Here is a 24211-nt window from a genome sequence, read left to right as displayed (position 1 = left end):
AGCACAATCTTTAGCTATTACTATTTTTGTTATGGTTGTTGTTATTTATTGTTGTAGGGTTACAAATCCACCAACCTAAACCCTAATTCTTAAGAAATATACTCTAAAAATGGAAAAAAAAAAAAACCCAGAATGCTTGAGAAAGTGTCTCAAAGGGTGAATTTCTCAATAAAAATCTATAAACATTATTCAACTCAAGAATGAGTTTTGGTGGCTCAGTGGTTTAAAGCCTCTGCCTTCGGCTCAGGTCATGATCCCAGGCTCCTCGGATCAAGCCCCACATTGGGCTCTCTGCTTGGCGGGGAGCCTGCTTCCCTCTCTCTCTCTCTCTGCCTGCCTCTCTGCCTACTTGTGATCTCTCTGTCAAATAAATAAATAAATAAAATATTAAAAAAAAAAAAGAATGAGTTTTGGTTTAGTAAAATGGTTTCTATGTAATAAAGGTTTTAATGTACAATGTTTGTCACCAAAATTATGGGTTGTTTCTAGTCACTTAGGTTTATTTCCATTTCTTAAAGGTAAGGTATGGCTATAAAAGAAAAAATATAAGTCAGATCTGGTCTGTTAGATCCAAATGCACTTAGTACTTTTTTTCTTGTTAAACTGTGAATTTCTTGAAGAATTTCAGGATGGTATCTTATAAAACTCTTCTAAGGGCATTCTTCTATTTACCACAGTGTAAAGCTTAGGTGAGGTTTAGGTGAGGTTTACATTAGAAACTACACTTGAAACCGTTATTTTTCAGGAACTGAACGTAGTAACATAGGAGAAAGCTAAAATGAATGACTACATTTGAGATAGAGAAAAGTTAATGATTATAGGGATGCAGCTCTAACCTGTTCTGTGGATACTTACTAAAGGTACATTTTACATTGGGAGATAATTGTAAGAGTAAGTTTCTGTCTTTAATTGAGCTACAGCGCATGCTGCAGTAAGTATAACTAGACCTTCCATTGCTGACTTTGAACAGTTTTTAAAAGCCCTTATGGAAAACCCAAAATGAGAAAGAAGTCAGTAATGAAAAAAGAAGCCCTACAGTAGTCAGAGATTTGAGGAAATTTCAAGCTTAATTTGTAGATAAACATTAAGCATGCAAGTATCTTTAAAAATCCCAGGTAAGATTAAAATGGATACAAGTCCATTACTGGGTGAGTCCCAAGAATTTATATACAGCTGACATACTGTCTTTAAGAATTACAGTTAGAGATTAATATATATACATATAGGCTTGTGCACGCGAGAGGGGGTGGAGGGGGAGAGGGAAAGAATTTCAAGCAGGTTCCACATTGTGTGGGATTCGATCCCACGACCCAAGGATCATGACCTGAGCTGAAATCAAGGGTCAGATACTTAACCACTACTGAGCTACCTAGGAGCGCCTGGAGAAATATATTTTTAAAAATCTCTGCAATGAAGAACTTAAGTGAATTTATCTGTTGTAACTCAAAAGAAATTTCAGTTAGACTGAAATCAATGCTTAGACAATAAAATGAGAGTTTTAGTCTTTAGAGTGCATACAAAAATGACCTATACAGATTTCTCTGTCATTTCACTATTTCAAGAAAAATCAACTAAGAGGACACAATTTCCAATACTGTGGGACAACAGGAAAAAAAAATCACTAAACTCTGAAGTAAGGAGGTCTTGAGTTTTAATCCTAATACTGCCACTCGTGGCCAGCATGCCTAATTATACTCACCACCAAAAGTATTTAGAGCTCCCAGGGACCAGATTTTTTTTTTTTTTCAGTCCTAACCCACACTTTTCAGATTAGGAAACAAGGTTAAGATTTTTGTAATGTTCCAAACAAGTTATCTAAAATTTTAAAATAGCATGTACATAATAATATTGTGAATTTTGTTTTAAAAGATAACATGCATAAATCGGACAATAAAGTGAAAAGAGAAATAAACAAACCTGGATGAATGTAATTCTGCTATATATTAGCTGTGTGGCTGATCTTTGCTAAGTCTCTACTTTCCTCATGCATGAAATGGAGGTAAAAAAGCTACTTTACAGTTAGGAACTCAAATAATGGCACAATTATTATTACTGCTACTGTTATTATATTATTAAATTATTACTATATATATGTTATTATATGTTACTATTATAATGGTAGCAGCATTTTAAAAAACAGCCTACTATAGGGAAAGAACACTGGAATCAGAGGGTAAGATGTAATTAAATCTCACTTGTGCCACTGCCTAGTTTTCTAACCTCAGACTCCTCCTTTCTTTAATCTGTCAAGTAGGGGATAGAATTAGATGATCTGTAAGCTCTCTTTATAGCTATAACATTTTGGGACTCAAAATAAAAGTCATCTGACTGAAGGAAAAAAAAAAAGGAGTAACATGGTTAACAAAATTACTGTACCTAATTCAGAATCACCAACTATTTGAAAGTTTAAGTTCTAAGAGAAGTGATTTTTTAAAAATCTTTAACCTAATATTAAGTAGACCTTCCAAAATAAGTGACTAGTTGAAAATAGCATGCATGGATACATTTGTTCATTTGTTCACCAATCACCTATTAGACACTTCACCCTGTACAAGGCACTAGAAATACAAAAATGTTTAATTAAGACATGGTACCTATACTCAAGAAGTTCAAATTCTAGTGGAAAACAAATTTAAACAAGTCACTCCTTCAGCACACCAAAGGAACAGAGAATTCACAAGCTGCTATGAGAACAAAGAGGCTCCTCAACTCTGCCCAGGGACTAGCACTTAAGAAAAATTTCCTGAGGCACTGGTACCTACACCAAGTCTTATGAAGAACTAGATGGGTACAATGTCTTGGCTTCAGAAGGATGCAAAGACTAGAATAATAATGGAGAGTTGTCTTTTTATTTTGTACAAACCTAGTTCTCTTCAATTAGTAAGGGTTAAAGAAATAAAAGTGGTTTATATACAAGCCGTGGAAGGATCATGCCTTTAAAAAAATATTTTATCTTTAGCCCTTAACCAAGTGTTATTAAAGGTACTTAACTCATGCTAAGTGATGTTTTTGTGAATGGATAAATAAAATACTGAGCAAATAGTTATATATTCTAACATTCATATTCTCTAAATTTCACAAGCTCTATCTTTTATTGGACTCACACTGATTTTGTTATTTTGTATACTTATTTTTCAGTAGTTAAGATAAAATAAACTTGTTTTTTTTTTAAACTTCAAAAAAAACAGTAGTTTATATACTGACCTCAGGATCCTACTGGCAAAAGGCTTGATATTAAAAGTATAGGTATCTCTGTGCTCTCTACAGAAAGATCCTTAAATTCAAAATGAAATTTTAACTCTGGAAATTACAGGCAGAAATAACTCTTAAAATCTACCTTCAGATATATAAAACTTATCTTAGAGAGGTTGGCAACCACCAGAATCAAGAAGTGAAGACAAGAATATGGAGACATCCTCTTAAACTATGACATAAGAACACAGAGATATCTCTATCTCTTTGTCTTCTTCCCAAGACGAAATGAAATGATTCTATCATTAGGTTCAACTAAGGGCTCTCCAGAACTCTAGCCTGAGTTCAAGTCTTTATTATCAAAACACAGTTCGACTCCTCTCAAATGTCTTTCTGCCACTTCACAGTAACTCATTCTCTCGTTCACCCAGTCTTGACACCTCACTTGTCTCTCATTCTCTTCTCTACATCTCCTTTACCTAAGCAATCACCAAGATTTGCATTTATAGCTCAGTCTTCGTTCTGATTATCTAATGTGAGGTCTACTGAAACAGTCCCTTAGCCAGTGTTCTAGCCTCTATCTCGTCTCTTCTCTCTGCTGTGCCTACTGTGTATCACACACTATCGATTTCACGTCGTTCTTCATACTCTCTTTACCCAAATAGGGTAGGTACTCTAGGACTAACATGTTGTCTATGATGTTTTTCAGCCTGTGCTCTGCAGACACATTTCACTGCTCTACCAACAAAGCAGCTCCCTTTTTATCTGTTTGAGACAGGACATATTCTGCAAGAGATATCACCAGGAAAAAGCATTCTGCAGCTAAAAACAAAATTAGTACAAAGGCACTGGCCTACAGAATCAATTCTGCAGAATGTCCAGTCTAGCTTTGTTGTAGCAACTCAGTCTTCTGACTCTATGAACTATGCTTCTGAGCAAGAGCTGCCTCTTTTTAATTTGCTTCTTTTTATTAATTAATTCCTTTATTCAAGTAATATTTATTTAAAACCCAAGATCTACCAAGCACTATAAATTGATAAAAAAACAAATATCAATGTTCATAAAATCTACAGCCAGATGAGACAGACTGGCAATGACAATGAAGTGTGCTAAATTCTCTCAAGGGAAAAAAATTCTACACGTAACAGGGGAAGTAAGAACCCTCTCCAATCCTAAGGTTCATAAAGTGTAAAAGAATGAAGAGCCTCTAGTTGAGAGGGCTATAGGGAATGATCCAGCCACCTCAGGGGAAAAACCAAGTTTAATTAAAGCAATAATATAAAAGAAATATGAAAAAGATGAAGGATAAAAAGGAATTTGCTAATCATGGACAGAATTTCACAGGGCACAGTGGAAAAAGGTTTGAGAGGTAAAGAAATGATAGAAGGCTGAGTTGCAGAGAAGATGTCCAATCAAGATAAGTGATGTGAGAACTTGTGTCTTGAGTAGAGATCCAAGAAAGCAGACATATATAGAATCATAGGTTTAATGGGTTACAAGGCTACAAGCAAATTAGTTACAAAGGTAAGCCAGATAGATGATAAGGATAGACAGCACTCTAGCTCATCAGGATTCACCTGTAGCACAGATAGACAGCTTTTCTCATCTGCATAAGGAGGTTATGTGATGGATAAGGAGACCTCTGTCTCTCTGTAAGCAGCCATTTGTAACCTGGACTGATACTATGTATTCAAGTGAAAGAAGTTCCAGACTTGAGGCTTCAGACATACAGCTCCAGACTCCTGACAGCCCTGTTTCATGAGGCTTCCTAAGGGTGAACAATAGGACATTTTCTTAGTATCCCATTCAGAGCCTTGCAGAGTTCTTGTGTATACAGTATATATTTAATAAATATTCTGGATGTAACAAAGAATGTCCTTCATGGTTACAAAAGTACCCCCAAATTATCCTTAATGACCTATAAATTTACCTGAAGCTAGACTGCTGGAATTTAATTTCTAAATCTGACACTTACTAGCTGTGACCCTGGGCAAATTAATTAACCTAAATGTGCCTCAATTTCCTTACCTATAAAACAGTGATGATAATAAGAACACCCGCCTCAAAGGGTTTTGTGAGGACTTAATGAATTAAAAGATCCAAACATAAGCAGTAACCTCTTCGACATAAGCCACAGTTATTTCTTTCAAGACAAATCTCCAAAGCAAGTGAAACAAAAGCAAAAAAAAAAAAAAAAAAAACTTTGGGGACTTCATCAAGATAAAAAGCTTCTGCACAGAAAATGAAATAGTCAACAAAACTAGGAGGCAGGCACGGAATGGGAGAAGATATTTGCAAATGACATTACAGATAAAGAGCTGAAATCCAAGATCTATTAAGAACTTTTTAAACTCAATATTCAAAAAACAAATAACCCAGTCAAAAAATGGGTAGAAGACATGAACAGACACTTCTCCAAAGAAGACATACAAATGGCTAATAGAAACATGAAAAAATGCTCAACATCACTAGCCATCAGGGAAATACAAATCAAAACCACAATGAGCTACCACCTTACACTGATAAGAATGGCAAAAATTAACACAACAGGAAACAATAAGTGTTGGTGAGGATGTGAAGAAAGGGGAACCCTCTTACATGGTTGGTGGGAATGCAAGCTGGTGCAACCACTCCGGGAAACAGTATGGACATTCCTCAAGATGTTAAGAATAGAGCTACCCTATGACCCATCAATTGTACTACTAGATATTTATCCCAAAGATGCATATGCAGTAAAAAGAAGGGGTACCTGCACCCCAGTGTTCATAGCAGCAAAGTCCACAACAGCCAAACTGTGGAAGGAGCTGAGATGCCCTTCAACAGATGAATGGATGAAGAAGATATACACAATGAAATATTATTCAGCCATCAGAAAGGATGAATACCCACCATTTGCATCGACATGGGTGGAAATGGAGGGGATTATGTCAAGTGAAGTAAGTCAAGCAGAGAAAGACAATTATCGTATGGTTACACTCATATGTGGAACATAAGCAATAGCACAGAGGACCATAGGAGAAGGGAGGGAATCCAAACGGGGAGAAATCAGAGAGGGAGATGAATCGTGAGAAACTAGGGACCCTGGGAAATAAACTGAGGGTTTCAGAGGGGAGGGTATAAGAGGATGGGGTAACAGGGTGGTGGGTATTAAGGAGGGCACATGCTGTGATGAGCACTGAGTTTTATACATAATTAATGAATCACTGAACACTACATCAAAAACTAATGATATACTACACAGTGGCTAACTGAACATAAAACAAAAACAAAAACCCACAGACATGCGAAGTGTTTAAAACAATGCCTGGGAAGCGCCTGGGTGGTTCAGTCAGTTAAGTTTGGCTCAGGTTATGACCTCAGGGTCCTGGAATGGAGCCCCACATCGCATAGGGCTCTCTGCCCAGGGGGAGTCTGTTTCTCCTTCTCCTGCTACCCCTGCTTGTGTTCGCTCACTGTCCCTTTTTTAAAACCTTAAAAAAAATCCCAAAACAATGCCTGACACACAGAAAGCCCCATCTTTTTGATCCATTCATCTGTTGATGGACATCTAGGTTCTTTCCATAGTTTGGCTATTGTGGACATTGCTGCTATAAAGAAGATGTGGTATATATACACAATGGAATACTATGCAGCCATCAAAAGAAATGAAATCTTGCCATTTGCAACAACATGGATGGAACTAGAGCGTATCATGCTTAGCGAAATAAGTCAAGCAGAGAAAGACAACTATCATATGATCTCCCTGATATGAGGAAGTGGTGATGCAACATGGAGGCTTAAGTGGGTAGAAGAAGAATAAATGAAACAAGATGGGATTGGGAGGGAGACAAACCATAAGTGACTCTTAATCTCACAAAACAAACTGAGGGTTGCCGGGGGGAGGGGGTTTGGGAGAAGGGGGTGGGATTATGGACATTGGGGAGGGTACGTGATTTGGTGAGTGCTGTGAAGTGTGTAAACCTGGTGATTCACAGACCTGTACCCCTGGGGATAAAAATATATGTTTATAAAAAAATAAAAAATTAAAAAAAAAAAAAAAAAAAAAGAAAGCCCCATCTTGAGGCATTATGTTCAAAGAACATGAAATCGATTAGCTTTGTGAAACCTCGTGCACCATACAGCACAATCAACACATTACCTATTACTTCAAACTTCAATTATCACTTATGGCTGGTCTATGAAGGTATTGCTTACCTGGATCAAAATTATCACCAAATATTCTCTTGGCAGGAATCTTCAGGGCCATAGCAGGAAATTGTTTCTTTAACTAGAATTTTTAAAAATACCATTATACGAACTTAACTGGTTATACATGTACCAAAACAAATTACAATCTGATTTTCAAGAAAATCTGTAAGGCATACTTTTAAGGACATCATGATCAAATAAATACAATATTAAATTATACCAATAAAATAACATTAGCTTGTTATTGATGACAAAATCATCCTATTTTGTCCCAATAGAACACTTAGTATCTTTGTGACCCTGGATAAGTTACTTAACATCTCTGTGTTTCAGTTTTCTTGTTTGTAAAATGGAGATAATTTTAGAGCTTAGATAAGAATCTGGAGTAAAGCTCTGAATACATGTTACTCACCATTTATTACCTCAAGAGAAGTTGTGATCTTTGCATTCTTTCTAAATGATCAGACTTAACAATTGTTTTTAAGAAAGTGGTGAATTTTGTTTTCCAATAGCCTCTGCTCTAGCCTACCCCTTATTAAAATTTTAATACATCTGCTTATCAGATTTGCTTATCCCAGGACAAAGAACAATGTGGCCCTGAAGACATTAAATTTGGGGCAGTAAAGTCATTAAAATGGGTTAAGGCTTATTTTTATTATAAGCTTCATGTCAAAAAACTACACACACACACACACACACACACACACACACACACACTACATACCCAACTACCGAAATGTCAGAAAATACAAAGAATGGAAGAATATTAATCACTCTACACCATGAGTATGCAGTCAGCAAAATTCGGACTGAAAAATCTGTAGACAAATGACCCTGCTTTTTCAACAAAGAACTGTAAAGGAAAGAAAAGAGAGGTGGAGGGGGAGACTTTGTGACATAAAGACACTTCATAGATTTATTAACCAGTCATATAAACACTGACTATTAGATGTTAAAATGTTATTGTTAATTATTTTCACATGTGATTACTAATTGTGTGTGTGCATTTTTAAAGAACTTTTATCTTTTTAGAGATGTATACTAAAATATTTACAGATGAAATTAAACGAAGTCTAAAATTTGCTTCAAAATTACAGTGGGCTGGCTAGGGAAAGAGATGAAACAAGAATGGCCGTGTATCTGGACCTAAGGCAGCTGGCTGGTACGTTATATTATTTTCTGTATTTATGCTATTCTACTTCTGTATGTGTGCAATAATTTCTACAATTTAAAATGCAGGGGCACCTGGGTGGCTCAGTGGTTTAAAGCCTCTGCCTTCGGCTCAGGTCATGATCCTAGGGTCCTGGGATTAAGCCCCGCATCGGGCTCTCTGCTCCGCAGGAAGCCTGCGTCCTCCCTTCTCTCTGCCTGACTTTCCGCCTACTTGTGATCTCTGTCTGTCAAATAAATAAATAAAAATGTAAAAAAAAAAAAATTTAAAATGCAAACTACAATCATAAAAATACATTTCTATGGACAAAATGTTTATAGAATGGATATTTTACTTTTTGTTTTTTTCTTTTACTCTAAAGGGAGCACAGGGAAAGAATTTGTGTTTTCAAACTTAGGGATGGGGAACCTGGGTGGCTCAGTGAGTTGGGCTTCTGTCTTCAGCTCAGGTCAGGGTCTCAGGGCCCTGGGATCGAGCCCTGTGTCGGGCTCTCTGCTCAGCGGAGAGCCTGCTTCCCCCACTCCCTCTGCCTGCCTCTCTGCCTACTTGTCATTTCTCCCTCTGTGTCAAATAAATAAATAAACAAAAATCTTTTTAAAAAAACAACTTAGAGAAATCCAGGCCAGGCTGAACCTCACTTCTATGGTTTCAAGGAACACAACTGACATGATTCCTGTGTTTTGCTTTGCCACCCTCACTGCAGGACGCACAGAATTTGGGGTTACAGAAAAACAGGCAGACAGAGAAAATGGAGAAATAAGAAAAAGATGAAAAAAGGAAGAGAAATACAGAAAAAAAGAGGGAGAAGGATAATAAAAACTCAACTAGATTTGAGGAAAAATTTCTACAGAAAGCTTAAGATGGGATGTTTGATGGAATAAGGAAATGAAAGTGATCATGGTGGGGGAGAGTACCCCAAACAAATCATTCACTTCTTCTTTATATTTAAAGCTATTCAAATATTAACACCCTAAACTAATTAAGCTCTAGCTATTTATTTATAGAAAGTGAGGGGTGGGGAGGCAGGGAGGGATACAGGAAAAGGGAAAAGCAAACTCCCTGCTGTGAGGCTTGATCTCAGGACCCTGGGTATCATGACCTGAGCTGAAGGCAGACATTTAATCAACTAAGCCATCCAGGCACCCCAGACATCCATAATCTCTAGTTACTTAAATCATGAAACCACCATGACATGAGGATGGCTCTTCACTCATGCAAGATTTCCACACTGCTGAGTTTTTAGGCCACATCCCCTACATTCCAACTTCTTATAAACAATTCTACAGAAGGAAACACGTTTAGAAGGTAAATCTGACTCATATAATCATTTAAGCAAATGTAGAAAGAACCTCAGATTTTCAGTTATTCGTAGTTCACTGGAAAAAACCTGATCTTATTTCTCTAAGAAGTTCATATAAACTATCTATATGTGCATATGTTTGTTAAAGTACCATCATGATAGCTATGGTCAAATCTGTACAATCCTCAAAAAATGCCGATCATTTACATAACGGTATCCAAGAATTTCAAACAGAGCTGGCAATTCAACCCTCACCCAGTCTCCAATATAAACTATTTTTTGATGTAATTATTTTTTAATCTCTCAACATTATGGGGTACCTGGGTGGCTCAGTCAATAAAGTATCTGACCTGACCCTTGATCTCAGCTCAAGTCTTGATCTTGGGGTCATGAGTTTGAGCACTGCTTTGGGCTCTAAACTGCATGTGGAGCCTACTTAAAAATAAAATAAATAAATAAATAAAAATGATTAACATTACAGAAGATAGCCTCATGTACAAATTGTTTTTGGATATTATTTTGTTTCAAAAGTGTGACTTCACTTACAGTAAAAAAAAGACTGCCTCGATAGCCTCTAATTAAGCAATTAAAAATATATAGAGAGAGAGTTCGGTTACATATGCATTAAGGAAAAATTTAAGAACAGAAGAAAACACAGTAAAAATACTACAGTTACCTCTGAGTAGCAACATAGGAGGGGTGATTTTTAAGTTTAAACACTTAATTTCCTCCACATTCCAGATTTTCTAGAATACATATTAATTTTACACAGGAAAAAAATGCCATTTAAAAACTTAAGTATTACTTTTTAATTCAATTTAATTTAATTCAATTCAATTTTAACTAGCAAAACATTTGAATACTATTTCAAAGAAAAACACAGTGAAATACTAAATAGACATGAATTGGAAAGGGCACCTGGGTGGCTCAGTCAGTTAAGCATTTGCCTTTGGCTCAGGTCATGATCCTGGAGTCCTGGGATTAAGCCCCATCAGACTCCCTGCTTGGCAGGGAGCTGCTTCTCTCTCTGCCTATCACCCACTCATGTGCGTGCATGCAAGTGCGCACGCTCTCTCTCTCTCTCTCTCTAGTAGATAAATAAAATCTTAAAAAAAAAAACGAGTCAGAAGCCTTACTTTCGTGACTTAACAAAACATGGAATGTTGTACAGCTAGTCACTGGATTCATTCAGGCCCATTTATGAAGTTAGTTATCTCTTAACTGAGATATGTTTAACTTTCTCCATATTTAAAGATTTTACACACACTTCTGCATCTATTTAATTCTACTTTTTTAAAATCAAGAGACAGCGTTAAAAAAATTGAAAAAAATTACCTTCTGAATACGAAACAATTTTTTCTGAAGGATGCCTGGTAATCTACCATTTATTAAATAATGACATAAAGAGATTCCTATTTATTCTTAGGGCAGAGAAAAATTGAAATTTGGGATTTAAAGCATAACTGCTTTTTTCTTTAATTGAAGCAAAGCTCGGAATCCAGAGCTGTCTTAATAATGTGAGGTCTACAATGACCAACACAGGTGGTGTTCTTTGGCCTCCTAGGTATGTATGACTAATACTCTACAATGGACAATAATACACAAGCACTGGTCTCTGCACTGATCTGGCCTGATGTGTTAGAATGACCATGGTGCTCCTGCTTCCTCCTTAAAAATAATATTTAATATCTAAATTTTGAATATATAAAAATATTTTGTATTAATTTAAATAATTAATGATCCCTTAGATATCACCCCCCCCCACCTACCAGTAACTGTCAGAACTTAAAAAAGCCCTTTTCATTTTAGTTGTGTTGGCTACTTAAAATCTGGAACCGAAGACTTAACTCCGGCCAAAAATGCAACTATATAAGGAAGGTAAGCTTATGACAAACTTTCAGACCTAAATCTAGTTGCTGGGCAATTTAACCAGAAACAAAACGACGATAAACAACTATTAGTGAGGCAGTAGAAAGAATTTATTTCTAATATTCTGATATTAACTGTATTTTAAGCTGCACATATAATTTTCACATCTTTAAGAGTTTACTCGAAAATTCTCAACAATCCTCTCTCCACCCTTTTTTGTAGAAATTCCAAAGTTAGGATGCTTCTGAAGAATCTCTTACCCTTTTCTGCTTATCTGTTTGAGAAGGAATATTATTTAATCAAAGAAATCTCTCTTGGGGTCCCTGGGTGGCTCAGTCGGTTATGTGTCTGCCTTTAGCTCAGGTCATAGTCTCAGGGTCCTGAGACTAAATCCCACATCAAATTCCCTGCTCAGCAGGGAGGCTATTTCTCCCTCTTCCTCTGTCCCCTTGCATCTCTCTCTCTCTCTCAAATAAATAAATACATAAATAAAATCTTTAAAAAAAAAAATCTCTCTCATTTGTAAGTTTTCTTAGGTGTTTTATTTCATTACATATTTTTTTTTTAAAGATTTTATTTATTCATTTGACAGAGAGAAATCACAAATAGATGGAGAGGCAGGCAGAGAGAGAGAGGGAAGCAGGCTCCCTGCCGAGCAGAGAGCCCGATGCGGGACTCGATCCCAGGACCCTGAGATCATGACCCGAGCCGAAGGCAGCGGCTTAACCCACTGAGCCACCCAGGCGCCCCTCATTACATATTTTTTAAGTTTTATTTATTTAAATACTCTCTATACTTAATATGGGGCTTGCACTCACAACCCTAAGATCAAGAGTTCCACACTCTTCCAACTGAGCCAGCCAGGAACCCTCAGGTATTTTGTGTTAAAAAAAATCCGGGGGCACCTGGGTGGCTCAGTGGGTTAAGCTTCTGCCTTCAGCTCAGGTCATGATCTCACAGCGTTGGAATCAAGCCCCACATCAGGCTCTCCGCTCAGTGGGGAGCCTGCTTCTCCCTCTCTCTGCCTGACTCTCTGCCTACTTGTGATCTCTGTCTGTCAAATAAATAAATAAATTTGTTTTAAGATTTTATTTATTTATTTGATAGAGAGAGACACACACAGCAAAAGAGGAAACTCAAGCAGGGGGAGTGGGAGAGGGAGAAGCAGTCCTCCTGAGCAGGCAGCCCAATGCAGGGCTCGATTCCAGGACCCTGGGATCATGACCTGAGCTGAAGGCAGACGCTTAACGACTGAGCCACCCAGGCACCCCAATAAATAAAATCTTTAAAACAAACAAAGTTCCCGCAGACTGACATTTACTTACAGTATTGTAAAGCTTATCAAACTCTGCATATCTCCTGAAGACAAACCACTCACTCCTGCCCATTGAGACCAGAACTTTATAAACCTGTGGAAATAAAAAATAGCATTAACAAAACTTGATTGCAAAAAAAATTCATTAGCTATTTAGTAGGTGAATCGCCCATTTTTATACTCATGATTAGACATCCATGTTTATGCATGATTCTCTAAAATACACAAGTATACTGGCTAAAAGACTCACTTAGTCTTCTTGAAAGGAGATATTTTATTTTATTTATTTTTTAGGAGATATTTTATTTTTAAAATGTTATGAAATATTTCTACAGTTTTCAAAAGAATAACACAGTGAACACCTGTGAATTCATTCAGATGTTTGAATTCTAACATTTGCCATTCTTGTTTCAGACCCTTTCCCCAAGATTACAACATTATAGATTCAATTGATGCTATTCTCCTCTCTTCTTCCCCAGCAGTAACCATTATCTTGAAATTATAAAGTATTTTCCAAAGTGATGCGGGGCACACAGTAAAGACTCAGCTAAAAGTTCTCCTTCTAGGTCATCTTGTACACAGTATTTTTCAAACGAGGAATTATCCTCAGACTTCCTACTACTATCTTACCTGTGTTTAATAATCATATATAAATATATATAACTCCATATAACCAGAGTCAACAACCCTATGAAGTAAGCAGAACAAATACTATAACCCTTACTATATACGTTAGAAATTATGGCTCAAAAAAGTTTAATAATTTGCCCAAATTCACAGACTTATGAGACTAAAATGCAAACCTTTTAGCCCTTTATATACCAGAGCCAGTATCAAATCATCAACCATTATAATACAGAATTAATTCTGATAATCCATCCCATCCCATTCTTTCAGAGTATAATTCAACATAATAATGTAGAGAGGATGGTTTGGGACTCTAAACATCTGTTTCATTTCTTTTTTTTCTTTCTTTTTAAAAGATTAATTTGAGAGAGAAAGCGAGAAAGAAGCATGAGGGGTGGGGAAGGGCAGAGGGAAATGAAGAGAGTCTTAAGCAGACTCCACACTGAGCAGAGAGCCTGACACAGGGCTTGATCCCGGAACCCTGAGATCATGACCTGACCTGAAACCAAGAGTCGGACACTTAACCAAGTATGCCACCCAGATGCCCCATGTGTCATTTCTAAAGAGAAAAGTAACAAGAACCAAGGTGTTTGAGGAAAAGCTCAATGATGAATAACTTGGGTTATGAATTAAAGAGATAGGAATTACTTTGGAGTTTACAATACAGCAGTCCACAGTCTTTCAGACAACTTGGAGTAAACAAGGTTTATTTTAGAACATGGGCATACAAATATGTATAAACTATCCTTTCCCATAAAAGATTGAAAGCTATGCTCACAGGTTCATAGATAATACTCTGAGGACAGCACCTCTCCGAGACTGCATGTGATTAGAACGAGAATTCTGTAGCACTCTGTAAGATACGGTCACATTAGCAAGAGCACAGTGAGAAGGGTCCCAGGTTGCAAACCACATTCCTCTGTGAGAGAGAGGATAAGATCCCACATGGAAGGTGAAACAAAGTCCTTGGTATCAATCACTGGAGTTAAGTGATGGATTACTTAGACTGAGAGAAAAAGGGCACCCAGGTACCTACATGAGCTACATACATCTGGTGGTGGGTGGTAACATGGCTCTTCTGGTCTTAACCAAGAAGGCATCAAGTGGTCTAAGAGGAAGATGTTGGATGTAAGACATCTGTTGGATGTAAGACACCAGATTTATTTGTAAGATGATACAGCTCACAAGGAGAGAAGAGGGAAGTAGAGGATAAAGAACCTGGTTAAGGGGCCGCTGAAGCTATGGTGTTTCTAAGACCAGATTACAGATTTAACTCATGGAGCACTCAGGATCAGACAGGACTGCTAGCAAAGAATCAGAAACTTAGGTTTAGATTATTGCAAGCTTCTTGAATTAGTTATGCTGGCTTCCTAGTATGGTAAGGTGGTTTCCCATGGTTACCCAAGGACAGCCAAGACTAGAAGCCACAAATAGGCTCCAGGCAGAAGCAGCCCTGCTTCAGATAAAGCCCCATGAAGTTACCAATCAGCCGTATGACTTATGAACAAGGGCTTTTTTTTTTTTTTTTTTTAAGATTTTTATTTATTTGAGAGAAGGAGAAAGCAGAGAAAGAGAAAGCCTAACTCAGGTCTCCATCCCAGGACCTCGGGATCACGACCTGAGCCAAAGGCAGACACTTAAGTGACGGAACCACCAAGGTGCCCTAAACAAGGGCCTATTACGTGAATTGAAATAAAACACCAACAGGTAACAACAAACTCTTCAAATTTTAAAAAACACTTTCATTTGCAGAAGATGCACAAGAATTCACAGATAGTACGATACTTATTACAATATAAAATTATTATTATTATTTTTTTTTAGTATTTCCTTACTGCCTTTTACCACCAGAAAGTGAGTTCCTTGAGAGCCAGGGATGTTATCATTCTTGCTACCTACCATACCCCCAGTGCCTAGAACAGCATCTAGCATGACGCAAAAACTCAATGACAATTTGTTGAATGGATAAATAATCTAAGTATAATTTAAACTTGGTTTAAATTAAGACATCCTAGAAGATAATGCATTTCTCTGTTAGAAGCTTCACAGCATAGATCTATATAAAAGACATGAGAACTAGAGTATAAAAATATTATCAAATAGCAAATAACACAATCTCTGTTTTCATTCCCAAGTATGACACAGGCATCTGGGACCCACTGAGGCTCAACAGAGAGTCTGCATTGGATGAGGTAGGGTCTATCCGTGTTGACTAGAACGGAGGTTCTTGAGGATTGCCCTGTAGTGATCAGCAACTAATATGTGAACTCAGTACTACTCTTCATTCAACATCAATTCAACAAATACTTCTAAAATATCCAACTCTGTTCTGGGTACAGATAAAGAGGATAGGGGCACATGGGTGGCTCAGTCATTAAGCATCTGCCTTCAGCTCAGGTCATGATCCCAGGGTCCTGGGATCGAGCCCCACATCAGGCTCTCTGCTTGGCAGGAAGCCTGATTCTCCCTCTTTCTGCCTGTGTTCCCCCTCTTGCTGTGTCTCTCTCTGTCAAATAAATAAAATCTTAAAAAAAAAAAAAAAGCTAAATAGGGTAGAGGCACCTGGGTAGCTCAGTTGGGTAAGTATCTGACTTTTGATCTCAGCTCAGGTCTTGATCTCAGCATTGTCAGTTCAAGTCCTGCAGCAGACTCAAGCTGGATGTGGGGCCTATACTAAAAAAAAATGGGTGATGCACCTGGGGGGCTCAGTTGGCTAAGCATCCGACTCTTGATTTCGGCTCAGGTCATGATCTCCGGGTTTTGAGATTGAGCGCTGTGTTGGGGTCTCTGCTGAGCTTGGAGGCTGCCTTAAGATTCTCTTTCCCTCTCTCTCTGCCCCTCACCAACCACCTCCTCCAAAATTAAATAGGGTAAGCAGGACAGACAGTAGGTGTACTCTACTGTATACCTCTACTGTACTGTAAAGAGTAGGAGTAGGGAGGGCTGTGAAGGTGCTATTTTATATAGGGTGGTCAGAAAAAGCCTCTCTACAAAGGCAACGTTTGATCATCTGAAGCAAGGAAATGAACAAAGTGATCTGGAGGAGGCCTTCAAGAATGCAGGGGACAGCTCTGGGAACAGCTGGGTAAGAACAATGCTATAGACTTCCTGAACCTTTCAAAGATGGCATGAAAATACCTCTATCATGAAAAGTAAATGGACACTGAGATAACTCACTGCCTGTATTTGTTATATATGAACTTCCATCAAACTTGGCAGGAGGTTATGCCCTTGAAGGACAGAATGCTCATGGGTTTTAAAAAAAAAAAAAAAGAAAAGGGAAGGAAAAAAACCTTTCATACACTTCACTATTTTACTGAGGTACACTGACCTCTTATTTACCATCAATGTGACGTTTCTAAGACTTGCTTATAAGATTGTGGGATAAATGAACAATGTTTAAGATACTGCTGTAACAGACACTGAGCAGAGGCAAATGGCCAGACACACATTGCAGTCTTTCCTCAGTCTCTCCTCTGGGCTTTGGTACAGGGTATGGAGGTACATTTATTAAGAAAAGGAAAACAGGGGCACCTGGGTGGCTCAGTGAGTTAAAGCCTCTGTCTTCGGCTCAGGTCATAATCCCAGGGTTCTGGGATGGAGCCCTACATTGAGCTCTCTGCTCAGCAGGGAGCCTGCTTCTCCCTCTCTCTCTGCTTGCCTCTCTGCCTACTTGTGATCTCTATCAAATAAATAAATTAAAAAAAAAAAAGAAAAGGAAAACAGAGGAGAGAAGAACAGAAGCTGTTTCTAGTTCCTTGTCTGGGACTTTGGGACAAAAGTGTCATTTGGGGGTTCCAGCCCCACCTACTTAAGAGAGGAGACTGGATCGCGCTTGCTCTCTCTCTCTCTCTGACAAATAAATAAATAGAATCTTAAAAACAAAACAAAACAAAAATACACATGGGTGGCTCAGTCAGTTAAGCATCTGCCTTCAGCTCAGGTCATGATCCCAGGGTCCTGGGATCAAGTCCCACATTAGGCTCCTTGCTCTGCAAAAAAGCCTGCTTCTTCCTCTACCTGCCACTCCCCCTGCATGTTTGCTCTCTCTTTCTCTGAAAAATAAATAAATAAAATCTTAAAAATGAAAGAAGGAAGGAATGAAGGAAAGGAGGAGACTGGAGTGGTCAGACCAAAGGGTTTAGTTTAACTCCTCAGTTTTCCCATGTGACATGAACTCTGAGTTGAAAGTCAGTTGTCATGGATGCAATGGCTGAAGCGAGGTGATCCCCAGGTCAGAGGTCAGGGTAGACCACCTGAATCAAGAGCAGTGAAAGGAATGGCAGAGCCTCAGTGGGGTCTACAGCCATCAAGACCAATAGGAAGCTGGGTCAGCAAGAGTCACCACCACTCTGGCTAAGCCAACAGAGAATAGAAAACAAATCAGTTGATTGACTGCAGATGCCAGCAGTGAATGCCAACAAAATGTCCAGGGCTAGATCAGGTCAACTACTGCTGGCTGTTTGCCAGATCAGTCACTCTACACCCAAAACAGCAAAGATCTAGAGGGCTGACAAGAATGCAAGAGCCTTCAGCAGGCTACCATGAGGTCAATCAATGACTCAATAAATACCATGAAAGGGGACACCTCTCCACTCATAAACCATGATGTCAAGTTGGAGAAGCATGTGTTCAAATAGGAGAAATAGAGTAGAATGAAGACAGCCTTAGCATTTTAACTTAAAAGAACTGCTTAAATTTTAGCTCAAACTAAGTGTTAAACAGAATTGAGTTAAATGAGTTTTCTTTATACTACTCATCAGGTGGTGGAAGATTACAAGGAAGAGCAGATCAGTTATAGACAAGATAAATGATACTGTTTCAGGGGGAGGAGGGGAGGGGATCTCTGAATATACACACAAACAGGACTGCTGGGAATAAAACAGGATGTTTCATTACACTCATTAGAGAAATAGCTACTCTCACTGATACAATGATTCAGCAAACATTCACTGTGTTTATTCTTTATAGTTCCATATTAGATATTATGGTGATAAAAAAGATAAAATTAGAAATGAACTTTGCCTTTCAGGTAAAAAAGAGATAAAATACTGGATTAAATACTTCAAAAATTGAGGTAGAAAATGATTAATGTCATAAGAAAGGTGCTGTGGAAACTGCAAGACAGGGGTTCTTAACATGGGATCCATGACTTCTGGAGTCCATTCACCTCCTGATAATGCATGTGAAATTATATGCATTTGTAAATCACTGTGCCTGCACAATTTTTAGTGAAAGGATCTACTGGAGTTTCATAACTTTTTCCCCAGGGGATAAGTAAACAGGCAAAAATCTGAAAAGGAAACTATATTCTGTTACAGTACAAAGGGAGGACCGTGGAAGATATATAATTTTAAAGGTGTATAAGATCTGGATTATGTGGAAACATGGGATGGAGGAGTTCTAGGTTAGGGAAGAACAAAAGCAGATATGGAAATATTATCTATATTCATTTTTTTCTCCATACGCTTTATAGTACATACTTACAGTAAACCTCTTCTTTTTCTCTCTGTGTTCATCAGAACTGGGAATGCTGACACTTGGGCAGCTTTCCTTGTAGTCCATGTTATAATCCCTTTGAGTTTATTGTCTCAAAAGGACACCAAAAAATAAGTCCGAAGAAATAGTCAGCAGAGGACACAGTTAGTTAATCCAAAACATAAAACCTCTTGAGGTAATATTCAAATTCCATCATGCAACCTTAATCAACAGAAAAAAGAAACAAAGAAAAGAAAAAGAAAAAAGAAAGCATGGATTAGCAAAATAATTTAAAAATACAATGATTTGTCATTATTCACAGGACCCACTTTATGTTTATTCTGTCCGGAATTCACATTTGATCCTAAAGCACAGCCCAGGTTAGAGATATAGTTTTTCTGCCCCATCAATAGCTATACCACAATGAAACATGTGTGTCCCACCTGCCTTCCTTATTATGAAGAAATTCTAGGAGCTACAGTTCAGGTGAACTGACACCAACTTGTACCTAAAAGGGTTCTATTTTGTTAGATTTCGAGGAGGGTTTTTCAATGTTTATTTTCCATTTTTTTTTAAGTTTATTTATTTAAGTAATCTCTACACCCAAGCTGGGGCTCCAACTCACGGGCCTGGGATTCAGAGGCACATGCTCTTCTGACTGAGCTGGCCAGGCAGTCAAGTGTGTTTTTTCAGACTTCTTGCATCAAGATGAGCAGACAAAGCCTGCTTCAGATTAGGATCCTATATAGTAATTATTTACTCCTGTTTTAGATGTGACGCAACTGAGACATGGAGACATTAAATAAATTACCCATCCAGGATGTGAACCCAGGCTGTGTACACGGCTCCAGTCTTGACTCTTAACCACTGCGCTAAGCTGCATTTTAACAACTGTGGATTTTATGCCCTGGGCCCCTGGTCAAAGATATTACAATCTTCCTATAGAACAAATACAGTTATGTTATTATCATTCTGCCCGGGGACAAAGGGCTTGATATGTCAAACTGATGTCACTTTTGCTACACACAGCAGCTCACTCTCTCCACTGATACAAAATAATACCCTTTAAAGAGTTACTTTGCCAGTTTCCCTGGTGACTAATTTTAGGAAGTCACACCGACAGATCTAATAATTGTAAATAAATTACAGTGAAGCAATGATTTCAAATATCTACCAATAGGCGTTGCATATTCAGGTATGGTGAGTTTGAACTGGTTATAAAGGTGCTTCCTTTGAGAGGATTCAAAACCCACTTTGCTAGACCGGATGAATGCAGTCAAGAAGGATATACATGTAGTTGAATTAGTTGTCAGAAAACATAGATACGTAGCTGACCCACTCCTAAACTCAGAGTGCCGCATAAAAGCAGCCAGCTTCTTTAGCTCACCCATTAGACCAGGGCGGCCACCTGATCAAAGTCTTGCCCGCAGTCCCAGCGCTCTACTGCCACAGAATCAGAGCAGGTGGAACCTTAGCTCTTCTAAGGCAGATTAACCTTGTCTAGGAGCCCGAGACCGACATCAGCCCATTCTCTATCTGTAGCAGAAATGACAAGAGAGTGGAAGTCACAGTGCTACACTTTCCACACCTATCCCTTGAGAATGTGAGACCCAGGGCATGGTGGGCCCTGCTGGTACCATATTATGTATGAGCTTGAAGGTCTGTTTGTGCCTAACTGTGCACAATCCACAGGAGCAGAACTAGAGGAAGACATCAAGTCTCAGGTCTTCCCTTTGGAAGGGACAATAAGGTATGACATTAAATGGCATCAGAAACACATGAGGGAGGAAAGAGCTCAGAAGCAGGATAAGTTGTTTCATACAAGATACCCAGAGTACAAGTATAGTAGGCAATTTAGTATAGAGCCCAGCACTTAGGGGGATGCCAATTCTCCTAACTACCTATTCTTCTCACCCCTTAGTGCACCCTAATGACAGTTAGCTCCACAAGAACCGAGGAAGAAGTTCAACTCTGGGAAGAGACCACTTTTATAATGGAAAATTTGCAGAATCTCAGAAATTTTTACCAGTAAGAGTCTGAAGAGGATATATGGGAGTACATTCAAAGGATTGAGGAGGACTAAATAGGAGATTACTGTGATCCTATAATGGTCACAGTCCTTTTCCAGACCTCCCTGAGAGAGACCTGCACCCATGCACAGGGGTGACAGCCCCCTGTGGAAAGAGAAATACAGTCCTTTCAAGGGTTACTAGACACTAGACCTAAACTGACACTAATCCCTGAAGATCCAAAGCAGGGCCCACAGGTCAGAGTGCATATCTCATTCCAGAAAAGAGATGAGTGATGAAGTCAACCCTGGTATCCCATGGTGGGTACCATGCGAACACAGGCCCATCCTGTGGTTACCTCCCTAGTCCTAAAATTTTTGTGCAAATGGATATACTTAGTAACTGGCCAAGCTCCCACATTGGTTCCCTGTCCTATGTCATAAAAGCCATATGGAAGAAAGGGCCAGGAAGAAACCCCTGGAACTCCTACCCTCTCCCTACTATGAAAGTAAACCAAAAACTGTACCACATCCATGGGAGAAGCTCAGAAATCGGTACTACTATCAAAAACACTGAAGGATACAGAGGCGTTGATTCCTATTATATCTCCTTTTTTTCCTTGCCAAAAGCCAGAAAGATCTTGGAACATAACAACAGATGGTGAGGCCAATCATGGCTGCACTTCTAAATGTGATACTTCTTGCTGGAGAAAATGAACAAAACGTCTGCTAGCTGGTAGATAACTGCTGACCCAGCAAATGCTTCCTTTTCCATCATCATCAGTAAGAACAGTATGATGCAATTTCCCACCAAGTGCCAGACAGCAGTGCACCTTCAATGTTTTACCTGAGGGCTATTTCTGCACTGCCATAATATAGTCTGGAAGGACCTCGATCATCTCAGTATCCCCAAGATTACGACACTGGTCCATCACACAAATGGCATTCTGTCAACCAGATCTCGAGAACAAAGAAGTAGCAAGCACTCAGGATGCCTCTGTAAGATATATGTACAAGCCAGAGAATGGAGATAAAAGCCATAGAAGTTCAGGGATCTACTACATTGATGGTTTCTATGGTTCCAGATGTCTGAAGCAGGATAATGCATCTGAAGTAAAATTGCTACACTTGGCACCATGTCCACTAAGAAAGACGTAACATAACTGGTGAGTTTCATACGTGGATATAACCCATGAGGCTGCCAGTTTTTTCTGGGGCCTGATTCAAGAGAAGGTTCTTCAGCAGTAAAAGCTGCCCTAACTCTTGGGGCTATGCTTTAGCACACCCACTAGTACCACAAATGACATGACAGACAGGGATGGGCTAAGAAGCCTCTGACAAGCATCCAGAGAAGAGTAAGAGTTACAGACTCCTTAGGGTACTGTCAATAAGTTTTTTCCATTTGGTTCCTGGCTTGCTACTCAGCTCTGGCAAAGATTATATTCCTGCCCACGGGAAACCAAGAGACTATGTAGTAAGAAGAGCCGTCATGAGAAGTATTATCTGACCAACCAATTCATAAAACTGGACTGTACGAAAGCTTTCCACTTGGTATGCTGAAAGCAAGACTGGGCCTGAGCAGGTCTGGAAGGCACAAGTAAACCACAGGAAAACCTGGTACTTGTAACACCTTCCTTGTAGGCTCTGGCACCACACACTCATGGAGAGGATCCTACGATCAGTTAGTAGAGGAGGGAAAAGACATGCCCATTTGTGAATGGACATGCACGGTATGCAAGCCCCAACCAGAAATGAAACACTGTAGCTCTACCAAGGGATGGTCCTGACAGAGTGGTGAAGGGAACTCTTCCCATTAGGCACAATTCTGAGCAGTACATGTCAGGAGACAGGTGTCAGGAGAAATGCATGCCCAAGGAATGTATCTACGCTGACTTGTGGCCAATGGCTAAAGGATGGCTCACTGGTGAAAGAGCTGGAAAGAACAAGATTTGAATTGTTTTTCAAAGGGGAGAGCATATTCCCATACGTTGTACTTTCATTTTTTTAAAAATAAACATTTAAAAAAGTTTAAAAAGGAGGAGAGGGGGTGCCTGGGTGGCTCAGTAGGTTAAGCCTCTGCCTTCAGCTCAAGTCATGATCCTGGGGTCCTGGATCAAGCCCTGCATCGGGCTCTCTGCTCGGCAGGGAGCCTGCTTCCCCCTCTCTCTCTGACTTCCTCTCTTCCTACTTGTTATCTCTCCCTGTCAAATAAATAAAATCTTAAAAAAATAAAGTAAAATAAAAATAAAAAGGAGAGGTTTGCAGATGTACTGGAAGGAGTGGAAGTTGGCTGTGCCAAGTTAAGATTATTTTAACTGGTTAGATGACTGAGAAGCAGAAAGTTGTTGAAGGTATTTACCAAACTCAGATCTAAGACTTCTGGGAATTCGTGAGCATCCTGGGAGAATCAATCTATTAGACCTCAAAGAAGAGTTGTACTTATTTTCCACTGTGACCTGGTCTGAACTTCATGGGATCAGAAATTCCAAAGAAGTGCAGAAATATCTGAAAAAATGAAATCACTCTTTCAGAAGCAATTCATTCATCTTGGTGCTATGAATCATTGCTTACACTTCTTTGCTTGCCTTTTTTTTTTTTTTTTAAGATTTTATTTACTCATTTGAGAGAGAGAGAGACAGAGAGAGAAAGCACAGGCAGGGTAAGGGGAGAGGGAAAAGGAGACTCCCCATGGAGCCGAGAGGTGGACATGGGGCTCGATCCCAGGACCTGGAGAGCAAGACCTGAAGCGAAGGCAGATAATCAAACATCTAAGCCACCCAGGCCTCCTCTTTGCTTGCTTTTGATGCCTAAATATGTAAGGTTCCTGAATGATCAAGTATTTGTCATATCAGTTTCTGGAGTACTCATATTCAATCTTAAGGCAATGTCTGTGTTTGCACGGCTCTCTGACAATACACATCATTTTGTTGACATGGAGACCCATTAGCAACATATAAACTAGTATCAGAACAGCAATGGTCCCTGACTCAATGCACCTTCAGTCCTCAAAAGGACAAAACTGGCTGAAGAGTGATATTCTCCCTGATTTCATCAATAAGGACG

The 24211-nt window shown here is 38.9% G+C and overlaps 1 protein-coding gene across 3 annotated transcripts in view; it reads right to left on the bottom strand.

Annotated features, from left to right (window-relative positions):
- Window positions 1–24211, bottom strand: part of SGK3 (serum/glucocorticoid regulated kinase family member 3) — a 146251-nt gene that overhangs the window by 51011 nt on the left and 71029 nt on the right. For all 3 annotated transcript variants that reach the window (XM_059394668.1, XM_059394667.1, XM_059394669.1), the window contains exons 2-4: window positions 19150–19362; window positions 13046–13129; window positions 7387–7459 (exon numbers count right to left, since the gene is read on the bottom strand). In XM_059394668.1, coding sequence (XP_059250651.1) covers window positions 7387–7459; window positions 13046–13129; window positions 19150–19227 — 235 coding nt within the window. In that variant the 5' untranslated portion in view covers window positions 19228–19362. The remainder of the gene's footprint in view (window positions 1–7386; window positions 7460–13045; window positions 13130–19149; window positions 19363–24211) is intronic.

The sequence above is a fragment of the Mustela nigripes genome, chromosome 3, assembly GCF_022355385.1.
Source record: "Mustela nigripes isolate SB6536 chromosome 3, MUSNIG.SB6536, whole genome shotgun sequence".
Lineage (NCBI taxonomy): Eukaryota > Metazoa > Chordata > Mammalia > Carnivora > Mustelidae > Mustela > Mustela nigripes.
This window is presented reverse-complemented; position numbering and strand designations above follow the sequence as displayed.